Source organism: Cryptomeria japonica, chromosome 6 (genome assembly GCF_030272615.1).
Source record: "Cryptomeria japonica chromosome 6, Sugi_1.0, whole genome shotgun sequence".
NCBI lineage: Eukaryota > Viridiplantae > Streptophyta > Pinopsida > Cupressales > Cupressaceae > Cryptomeria > Cryptomeria japonica.
In genome coordinates this window covers 648,153,216-648,165,014 of record NC_081410.1, presented here as the reverse complement: position 1 = coordinate 648,165,014, position 11,799 = coordinate 648,153,216, and the positions used below count along the sequence as shown (strand labels likewise).

The following is an 11,799-nucleotide window of genomic DNA, read 5'->3' as shown; positions in this document are numbered from 1 at the left end:
CCTACCCCTATTTTCTATTGGTCAAATATTCCAAAGATGACATGTGTCAAAATGTTGTAATTATTTCATTGGCCAGAATTGAGTTTGTTGTAACAAACCCTAATTAGGGTTTTCATTGTAAAATCTCAGCCATTGATCTCAAATTGATTTGAGCCTTTGAATTGTATTGAGAGCATTATAAAAGGCTCAAACTCTTCATTTGTGAGGGTTAATAGTGAACAGAATAATAAAATAGTTAGTAGTTCAAGAATAGTTCAATAGCAAATAGTAGCTAGATTAAAGTAAGAGAAGGAAGAAATTGTTGACAAAAGTTGTAAATAAACTTCCTTTTCATTGGAGTTATGGTGGAATGTGTTGTTTCTTTACAAAGTGCATGTTTCTTGTTGGATCTTCATGTTAGATGATGATAATTAGATCGAATAGAAGTGTTGAATGTATTTGTGTGAAATTCGTTTAGTCCATACAACTAGCCTCTTGATGATTGTAAATGTGTCTTGCGTGGTCAACTAGAATGATATGAGCTTAACTTCGAATTGTTATACATCTATTACTTATGCATTAACTTGAATGTTGATCAATGTTTGATGGTAATGATTTGAACATCTTTGAATTACCCCTTAGAAGATTGCACTGAGCTTGTGTCAAATTGTTCAAGCTAATGGTGAGACCTCGTCTAGTAGGATTTCATCGAATCATTAACCCATTTTCTTGCATTCTTGGGATTAGAATAGACTTCCTAAACCCTTTCCTTTTGTCCTTTTTTCAACTCAAGCTAGTTTAGGATAAAAAGCATCACAAGATTGCAACATCAGATGATCAAGTTCCAGTGATTCAAGCATTCAACAATTTAACGTAAGTCCCCTTGTGATTCCAACATAATCACATCAAACCGATGAGCTTATCCACACATCGTGACCCGACATATCAGAACCTTGGAGTTATCTCAAATGATCCTTATGCTAATCTTCAACATTTGAGTAACTTTGTTCAAGAGAGGATAAAATACTTTTTGGAATTATGTATTACTTTTTGGTATTTTATCATGTGTTCGCATGTGCATGAAAAACACATCAACACAACCCCTATTGTACTATGTTGGATGGAGGGCCAAACCATGAGCTCATTTGTGCCATTGTCCATGTGACCTAATGGAACAAATCCTTCAACAACTCAATTAACAAAATGAACATTTAAATTTATGTTAATTACTTAGCCTTACTTTCTTGGTGAATCTCATTGATAATAGAATCAATATTCAATGGTGTTCCTTTCTGCTTTGGAAGGGTTAGGCACTAAGTTTTCAAATTTGTAATTCATTCTCTAAACAACATGCACCATCCCCTAATTCTTGAAGAATGTTATCGATATCTGTCTATAACTACCCCAAAAAGACACTCTTTTAGTAGTTACAACTGCAGGATTAAGAGAATCCCACACATAATAATAAAGAATAATATTGTCAACATAAATAAGGCACAAATGTGATGTATAAAGAATGCTCCAACTGGAATTATGCATGTAACTGGTATGATATACTGTTGTTTTGCCTCCAAAATTACACCAAAGACATCAATAAGCATCTAACATGCAAAAAAAAAAAAATTATAAAATCCTACAAGAGTCCACCTTCAGATTTTAGGGAAAGTTCGTTGATGTCTTTGAAATGGCAGCATCCACATGAGATGACAAACCTTGGTAAAATCAAACATTGGGTACACAACTAATATTATGGCAGATCTTGAGATAAACAATACATCCTCGAGAATTCTTTAAATTATAACGAAACTAGTAGTTTCCCATATATTGATCTTATCCAAAGTGAGCAAATTTATATTACAGAATAATGTGAACAAAGGCCCTATTATTTTTAAGGGCCAAAATTGTGATACTTACAATCTATCATATATATTTAATTAGGCACTCTATGATCTCAACAAATAGCTAGAATAAGTTGTTTTGACTACAGTAAACTATTCTAGAACCCACCATATTTCTGGCAGTGTATTCTATTCTTAATAGTATCCAACAAGTTCCTTTATTGCTCATACAAGGCATAGAAATCAAACATCTTGCTGAACTGTCATCCAAACATAAACCAGAATTGTCAGACACATATGGATGGATGAATTGTTGAAGGATTGCTAAATATTATAGATGAGGTTACAAGAAACTCCTCTCTATGTTTCCAGAAGAAAATCTTGAGCTTAACCCTTGAACTGAAGTTTTATCATCAAATTTTGCTGCTTGACGTCCAGCAGCCAAATCAGTATCTCGATCCCATGGCTTCCATGGATGCTTGCCTGACCATTCTTCTTCATGCTGTTTCTCTGATTGTTTAGCTTTCTTGGATCCTTTCTTCTTTTCTTGCTGGTGCTTCTCAACAAGTGACAATGAACGCTTTGACTTGTTGTAATTATCCATCAATTCTGCTGCAGCAGAAGAACGCTGCTTTTCAAGGCAATCAATACCATTATCTCCTGCAGTAAGAGCTGCTTGTTTATATGCCTCAAGATAACTGCAAAACCAGTATTTGCAATTAGAATATTCAAGGGGATAACTGTATATAAAAGTCAACAAATTGAGGGTTTACAAACAGTACTGCATCTTTGCTTTCTCAGCTTTCTCCAGTGGATTATCGGTCCAAATACTTGTATCTCCTCTTTCAGCTTTCTCAGACTTGCTAAAGAAAGTTGAATGCATGCTCACACCAGGCTGAAAATTTTGTAAAAATAAAATAATATATCAAACTGAAGATATATTTTTCTTTTTTGTAGCACAGTTTTAGTAAACATATTTTGTACCCCATAAGATCAATAAATAACACAAACTACCTTCCTTTCAGGTGGGAGAGCTGTCATCCATTCGTCTCGTTTGGGTGCAATATCACCGTCCCCTAGCAATTCATCATCTCCTGATATAGTCTCACCTGCAAAAATCCATTATTGTCATTATGAAGATTCAATTGGGGCAACCATAGAAAGTAAATTTTATGCAAGCAAATTTGATTTTGAATTTTAGATTTCTTACAATACTAAGATCCCTGCAACAACAATATATTACAATTTGTTTGTACTCTCCATAGCCTTTGAGCCTAAGCATCGCATTAAAATAATTTTGTTTAAAAATAGATTTACCCTAGAGGCATCTGCCCCAAGCACAGAGAGATTTATCAGTAATTAATACTGTTTATAGTTTCATTTTCAAAAGGAAAACTAAAGAAAGAAAAGAGAAAACACTTATCAAAAACCAATAGTAGATACTGAAATTGTGAGGATTTCATCTGTAGTGTAGTGAAAAAGTGCACTGTTAAAAAATACATTACCAATGCCAAAGATATAAAGCCATGGTCAATCTAGAAATTTGTGTTGTCCACTGTGTTACACAGGAGTGTATGCCCACCCCTCAAACCCCTGTCCCCATCCCCTAAGGGGTTCTAAGGATGGGGGGACTTTAGGGGACATCCCTGGCTGTCTGCCCCAAACTGAGAAAATGCCAAAACGTCCCCAAACGTGTCCCTAAATTTGGGAAAGGCAGGAAACGCATAGGGAATGCCCAGCCATCCTTGAGGTAGCCAGGGCGAGGCATCTTGATGCAGAAGCATCCCTGGTCTACGAGCAATCTTGCATCAACCAAAAATATTTGCTTTTAGTTTTGTTCTTGTTGCAGTTTTCGTGTTACTTTCAACATTTTCTGATAGTTGTTTCTTTTTCGTTGCTGATCAATTTTTTGACTTCCAGGCTTGTTCTTGTTCATCATTCCAGATTTCTAATTCATTTGGATTCTTTTCCAGCAAGTTATTCTTTCCGGAGTGTCCGTTTCTTGGTTCCGGAGTAGTTTTGAGCTTGCCGTCTATGTTGGAGATTTCTTCTCGTGCGGAGAGATTCCTTGGATTGTGGAACAATTTGGCACCACACACGATGTTCTTAGTCCCTTGGTCAACCCTCCTTTGTGGTCCGCACTTCATGTTTGTTCTTGGCAGATGAGATCTTCACGTTTTGGGGCCGACCTATTTTACACGTTTCATTTTCATTCCTTGGTAAATATTATCTTTTGTGGCCGAGCCGGATGTGTTCCGAATGGTATATATTGTTGTATGTAATCCTTTGAGATATAGCGAAGTAGTATGATGATCTAGATTCATAAATAGTGATTCAGACACTTCTTGGAGGTCCGGATGAATTGTATTCTGGGATGTAGTCTGAACTGAGCATGTTAGCCTGTATATAACCCGGATATTACCAGATGTCGGATATCTGATTTTCCATTTTCTATGTTCTGTATTGTTGCTTCCATTGTGTTACTCTTGCTGCATGATCTAGATTGTTCTCTTTGACGATCCTCTGGGTCATGGTTGTGTCAGATGGTATCAAAGTTGGTTGCTTGCTTTGGGTGAATAGATCGCCAAATTGAGGCAGGCTGCAAGTGTGTTCAATAGATCGCCGACGGAGAGGCAATTGAAACCTTGTAGTCAGATCGTCGAGTTGAGGCAGTTGCACCGAAGCAAAAGGAGGAGATGCTGCCAAGAAGGATGAACCCTAGGAGGGTAGAGCAAATGATGCAATATTTCAAGAATGAGATGAGGAATGAGATTCGAAACGCGTTGGCTAGTTTGCGGAAGAATCTAGAATCAGAAGATGAGTATGAAGAGGGAGGAGAAGAGCTTGACGCCGAAGAAGCGGAAGAACCGGCAGATGAAAGAGAAGAAAGACTTATTAGAGCGGTGGCGCAAGTGAGTAAAGTTCATAAAGTTGAGGTTTCTAACTTTTCGGGTTCGTTGAATCCAGAAGACCTGATAGACTGGATTGGAGAGTTGGAGGACTACTTCGAATTTGAAGATGTTAAGGACCCACAAAGAGTCAGGTTAGCACAAACTAAGTTGAAAGGGCATGTTGCTTTATGGTGGAAAGAGTTGCAAAGAGATAGAGTGGAGAATGGTGAGATGAAAATCACCCGGTGGAGGCAGATGGTCGTGAGATTGAAGGCTAGATTCATTCTGGGAGACTATGAGGTGGAATTGTTCAAAAGGTTGCAGAACTTGAAGTAGGAAATGAGTGTGAAGGAGTACACTGAAGAATTATACAAGGTGATGATCAGATCCGATCATCGAGAGATGGATAGGGAGAAGGTGGCTAGATATATAAATGGAGTCTGATTTAACATCAGGGATGAGATGAGTATGTTGAAGATTTCTACAGTTGCGGAGGCTTATCAATATACTTTGAAGGCTGACGATAAAGTAAAAAGGAGACAGCAGAATAACCCTAGAGGAAAGGAGAGATATAAGGGGCAGGTGAATGGCAGTATAGAGAAGCAGAATGTTGACGAAGAAACAAAATCTAAATGAAGTAAAGAACCGGATCAAAAGACACAGAGAAAAGGTAGTGGCAGTTTCAGTTGAGAATTTTTAGGTAGATGCTTTAAGTGTGGAGAAACCGGACATAGATCTTTTGAGTGTAAGCAAGGAATGGCAAGGAATTGCATGGCAAATGAGGATCAGGAAGCTAGAGTTACCAAAGAGAATGTGTTAGAACCGGAGCAGGGAGAGTCCCTTTTGTTCAGAAGAGTCTTGATGGAGCAAAACAGTGAAGATACCGGACCTACTCAAAGGAAGAATCTTTTCTGGACTATTTGCAAATCAGGTGGTAAGTGCTGTAAGGTTATTGTGGATACTGGAAGTATTGACAATTTGGTATCAGAAGAGATGGTAGCGAAGCTTGGTTTGAAGAGGCTTGAGCATCCTAGCCCTTACCAGGTGAGTTGGTTGCAAGATGAACATAAGGTGGAAGTGAGAGAGTAGTGCTTGGTGAATTTTAATATTGGACCTTTCAAGGATGAAGTCTTGTGTGACGTTTTGCCTATGAGTGCTTGTCATGTTTTGTTGGGTAGACCTTGGCAATTTGATAGAGGAGCTATTTATGATTGTAGAAGAAACCTTATCACTATTGAGAAGGATGGGTAGAAGTTTACTTAGGCTTCTTTGAAGGAGAAGGACAAGGCAGTGAAGAATTTGAATCTTGTGAAGAATTGTAGTGCTTAGAAGCAGGTTGCAGAGGATACACCGGATGGTGGCATGGATTCGCAGAAGGATCTAGTGGATAGGTTTGATAGCAAGGTGGTACCGGATGGCAGAAAGGTTAAGGCGATGGTGGCAAACCAGATGAAATCTTGTGGCAGAAATAGATCAGAGTTGAAAAAGAAAGAGAGTAACAGTAAAAGACAGTGTGCTGGTATGAAGCAAGTAAAGGGAGATAAAAAGAAACAGAAGCTAGAGAATCTGGCTGAGGTTCCGAAAGAGGTAGAAGAAGTTTGCAGACAAAGAAGACATTTGGATTGGAAATGAGCATGGGATCTATATCCTGCATCCTTTTCGATGTTAATGAGTTGCCTCTCATGGAACATCTTTTTCTACCTGGGGTGTCTGATGCAGGAGCATCCCCGGCCTAAGAGCAATCTTGCATCAACCAAAAATATTTGCTTTTAGTCTTGTTCTTGTTACAGTTTCTGTGTTACTTTCAGCATTTTTCAATAGTTGTTTCTTTTTCGTTGCAGATCAGATTTTCAGCTTTCAGGGTGTTCTTGTTCGTCATTCCAGAATTCTAGTTCATTTGGATTCTTTTCCGGCAAGTTATTTCTTCCGGAGTGTATGTTTCTTGGTTCCGAAGCAGTTTTGAGCTTATCGTTTGTGTTGGAGATTTCTTCTTGTGTGGAGCGATTCCTTGGATTGCGGAACAATTTGGCACCACACACGATGTTCTTAGTCCCATGGCTGACCCTCCTTTGTGGTCCCCACTTCATGTTTGTTCTTGGCAGATGAGATCTTCACATTTTGGGGCCGACCTATTTTACACGTTTCATTTTCCTTCCTTGGTAAATGTAAATCTTTTGTGGCCGACCCGGATGTGTTCTGGATGGTATATATATTGTTGTATGTGATCCTTTGAGATACAGCGAAGTAGTATTATGATCTAGATTCATAAATGGTCATTTGGACACTTTTTAGAGGTCCAGATGAATTGTATTCTAGGATGTAGTTTGAACCGGGCATGTTAGCCTGTATGTAGCCCGAATATTACCGGATGTTCTATGATGAATATATATGATGATGTGGATATCTGATTTTCCATTTTCTATGTTTTGTATTGTTGTTTCCGTTGTGTTACTCTTGCTGCATGATCTGGACTGTTCTCTTTGAGGATCCTCCGGGTCATGGCTGCGTCACGCCCCCTGTTGAAAAGTAAATTTTAATAATGTTTTGAAAAAAAATCATTCATAACATTAAAAAAAGACTGTTAAATATATCATGACAGCCTTATAACAGCAGCAATAAATATATCATGACAGCACTGTAACAACAGTATAACAGCAATTAAATTAATCATGGCAGGCTGAGTGCAACAGCTGTAGTATAACAGAAAAAATATGTTTGATATCAAGATTCAGATTCATAGTTAATGATATGTTATATAACAGTTAATATCAACAGCAGTAATTTGGATTTCAGATTTCATTGTTCAAAAAAAAACAAAAAAATCAAATTTCAAAATTCTTGATATGGTATTAGACTCGGTTATTTCTATCAGTTGTAACAGAGATTAAAGGTGAATTTGGCATGGTCTGGTATAGAGTGGTATTGTGTGAGAAGTACAAACAAACAATTTCTTTTTGGAATGTAGTTGGCATGCAGGCTTCTGCAGACATCGTCCAATAGCTTTTTGACATTGTCATGTTATATTGCTCTTCATTGACTTGTAGAAATCTCTCTCTCTCTCTCTGATCCCTAAAAAGTGGCCCTCGGACTGCCATCCCCGAAACGTATCCCTTTTCATCCCACCATCCCCATTCCAAAAATGCCATGGAACATAGATTGTCCTTCACCTACCTTGCATGATCCTAAGAGTAAATGGAACTTGTGCTCTATTTCTTTTTTCTACGATATCCAATCAGCCATTGATAATAGTACAAAACACAGCACTGCTAGCCAGTAATTTTCTAATTATAATCTCATCCCACACCTGATTGATCTATTGATGAAATCAATGATATCTTCTGGAACATATTTAATAATTTGAGATTATATGCAAAAGGCCTCTAACAAATAACTACGAAACCCGGGGACGCGTCCCCTACCTGAAAACCCCCGTCCTAGTCCCGGGGACGTTTCGGGGACTTGGGGACGGCCAGGGGACGTCCCCCCCCCCCCCTGTCCCCAAATTGTCAGAATTTTGAGGGGACGTCCCCAGGACGGGGGGACGGCTGGGGACGGTTGGGGATGGATTGGGGACGGCTAGGGACGGATTGGGGACGGCTAGACATCCCCCACATCTAGAGCTAGGGAAAAATATTAAAAAAAAAAGTCATATTTTCAATTTTTTTTTAATTTTTCTAACATGGGCCCTCTATATTGAAAAAATTTAAAAAACGACTATCAATTTTTTTATTATTGAATTTGAATAGTTATGAAATCAAAATACGACTATCTATATTTTATTATTTTTCTAACATGGGCCCTCTATCAAAAATTAAAAGGCAACATTAAATTTATTAATTCATATCAAATATTTATAATTTTAAATTAATTCATATGATAAATTTTAAAATTTATAAATAGAAAATAAATTAAATAATAAAATATTAAATAATAAATATTATACTTTGCTTTTTAGTATTTACTTAGTAGTTAGTACTATTTTGATTTCCATATCGCAATTGACAATGAAACAATATGGCAGCAGTGTGGCCTTTGGGCATTTTGTATGTTATTTCTTTAATATCTAATATGATATGCATATTGACAATGTGAATGAATTGAAATTCTGAATTATGAGTGCATATTGAGTATTGAGTCTATTGATAATGTTGTATGTTCGATGTTTGCATTCTAAAATGTTTTCATAGTATCATACACATGCTATATCCATGTTTTCATATGAATATAATGTATAGATGTATGCTTTATCCATGTTTTCATATGAACATTTAGAATTTTCCTATATATTTTAAATTTTCCCTATATTTTATATAGCCGTCCCCTTTGCCATCCCCCCTAGTCCCCAAATTTGGCAAAAAAAATTGCTGTCCCGGAAACTCATCCCCCCGTCCCGGAAACTTGGGGTAACGTAGACAAATAATGAATGTCCCACTATCATGGCTAATCCTCTCTTCACGACAAATCATAATGAATTAGGACACTATAATATGTGGCTGATAATTACTTTATAAAATGCATTAAGTGTACAGTTCATGACTTTATGGAATGATGACCTTGACTATTTTATTTTCCAATATTCAATCTTAGTTTGCAGACAATAAGGGGTAAAGAGAATATTGCATTTTAAACTAGAAATAAAATTAAAGTAACAATGGCAAGAGGACTTCTCTAAAAGACAGCTCCTACCAGTCAAAAGCAAGTACAAAAGAATTTTAAAGAAGCTGCAATCACAAGGTGACAGAAAAAAGATTAAACTTCCTTAAGAACAGGCAATTCCCATTGGAGAGTATCCTAGATAATAAAGTACAGGGTAATTAATCTGGATCTCATTTAAGGCCAAATAATCCCTCCTAGAAGTAAAGATCCTTGTAGCAACACAATTGTTACTCCAAGATGGGACGTGTTGTCATTTTATGACACCCTTGGTCCATCAGTAAGAACAGATCAGAGATACGATCCATGGACCAGCGCTGCCCCAGTTGATCAAGGCGAAAAGCAGAAGAATTATGAGGTGTGAGGTGTTGTCTTCCCCGGAGGAAGTTCCTTCCTTAGCCTTTTCTTCTTTCCCCGGAACTCCGAAATCCCGAGGTTTCGAAGTTCCCTTTGGTGCCTTTTCTTCTTTCCCCGGAACTCCAAAGCCTCGAGGTTCCGAAGTTCCCTTTGGTGCCTTTTCTTCTTTCCCCGGAACTCCAAAACCCCAAGGTTCCGAAGTTCCCTTTGCTTCCTTTTCTTTCATGTTCCCCGGAACTCCGGAACCCCGAGGTTTCGAAGTTCCTTCCTTCCCCCTCCTCTTCTGTTCTCCGGAACTCCGGAACCCCGAGGTTCCGAAGTTCCTCCCCTTGGCCTTTCCCCTTTCCCGGAACCCTAAGGTTCTGAAGTTCCTTTCCTAGCGTCTCCTTTCTCCTTCCCCGAACCCAGAGGTTCCGAAGTTCCTTCCCTCCTTGCCTTTTCTCTCTAGTTCCCCAAAACTTCGGAACCCCGAGGTTCCGAAGTTCCCTGCTGCATCTCTTTCCTCTTCCCCCGAAACTGCGGAACCCCGAAGTTCCTTCCTTGTCTTCCCCACTTCGGGAACCCGACTTTCTGAAGTCCTTGGACTTCTTTCCGGCTTGCAACACTTCCGGATGGAGTGATCAACACTCAAATCTTTAAATGCTCCAACGACTTTTGTGACTTATGCACCTTCTTTTGTGGAGCTACAAGGGTGCATTTAATGATTTTGGCAGGATTTCCATCAAGAGAGGTACAGGGCCATGCTTGTTGTGGTAACTTATGTGATGTCTGCATGCTCTGACTTTGGAAGGTCAATCAATCCACCCTTCTCAAGGTTGTATTTTCAGGGTATGGCTAGGTTGCTTGCATGTACAAAAATTCAAGTGCATGCACTTCCCTACACTCCCAGACTGACATTTCTCTACACACACAAGGGTCATGATCACTCTTGTAACCAGTTTTCTATATAAAGGTTGTTAAGCCTCATTGTAAAGGGTTCTCTCCCTGCTAGCTTGAGCTATTTTATGCTCTTTCACTTCTCTTGTATTTATCTTGCATTTATGCAACTGTAAGTTTGGCCATTGGCCTTATAATGAATTGAAATCACCATTCTTGCCTTCCTTCAACTTATGTATGTTGTGTATGTTTCCTTACCTTCATCATAGGTGTATGTTTTGTGGCTCTTCTCTCATATATGTTGTGTTAATTTATTTCTGAGTGTGACTTGTGGGAAACCTTCTCCCCTCTTGACATTCAGCGGATTCTAACCTCCATGCATGCATTCGGGTCACTCATACAACTGAAGTTTGTGCATCTCCTGAGTATTTTAGTTGATTCTTTGTGTCATTTCGAGTAGAGAAACAATCTCTTCTTGGTGCATCGCCTCTTTTTAATTTAAGCATTTCTCTCTTCTCTTTTCCTCTGCAAGTTGTTAGGATAGGCTTAGGAGTAAGTTTTGAAGTGTTGAGTTGGTTCAACACCTGCACCTGGATTGAGAAGGAAGTCGGCCTTCTTCGGAGATTCAACCCCCTTGCGCAAGGTCCCACACTTCGGGGTTGTTTCCATGTTTCACAAGGTTGCTGAGTTGATAGCTCAGCAAGGGTGCAAGCTTTTCTGATAACAAGATGCATGATGAGTGGTTGCCAACTCTCCCCACATACTAGATCTCTAAAACACAAGTCAATCTCTACACACTCCACTCAAAAAGTAATGTGGGTCTTCAAATGCTATTAAAAGGGAGGAATTGCACAATACTACATACACAAGGAAATTGCATCACACAATCCAACTTGATTTGAAGTAGATTTCCAAGCAAACCAGAGCAATAACATCTCCATTAGCAAACAAGTTCCCTCTCTATATGATCAAAGATCCAATGTTGAATAGTGATACTGAAACATTATGTCGGCGAGTTGGCTCCTCTCCATTTGAAAATTCAGGTGCTCTATTTATGACAGAATAAAAGTTATTGAATACATATTTGTCATCATTGTGACCCTTCCAATAATGGGTAAGATTACAAGTATAAATGTTTGAATATCCTTTTTAGTACAGGTCCATGACATTGGGTAATTTATAGGCCGCAAGAACTGCAACAAAAT

General features: G+C 38.5%; 1 protein-coding gene across 1 annotated transcript in view; it reads right to left on the bottom strand.

Moving 5' to 3' along the window:
* Window positions 1–1,765: 1,765 nt before the first annotated feature.
* The window catches only part of LOC131060696 (uncharacterized), a 180,895-nt gene continuing 170,861 nt past the window's right edge, over window positions 1,766–11,799 (bottom strand). Inside the window, exons 9-11 of the mRNA XM_057994028.2 lie at window positions 2,832–2,926; window positions 2,600–2,712; window positions 1,766–2,515 (exon numbers count right to left, since the gene is read on the bottom strand). Coding sequence (XP_057850011.2) covers window positions 2,161–2,515; window positions 2,600–2,712; window positions 2,832–2,926 — 563 coding nt within the window. The 3' untranslated portion in view covers window positions 1,766–2,160. The remainder of the gene's footprint in view (window positions 2,516–2,599; window positions 2,713–2,831; window positions 2,927–11,799) is intronic.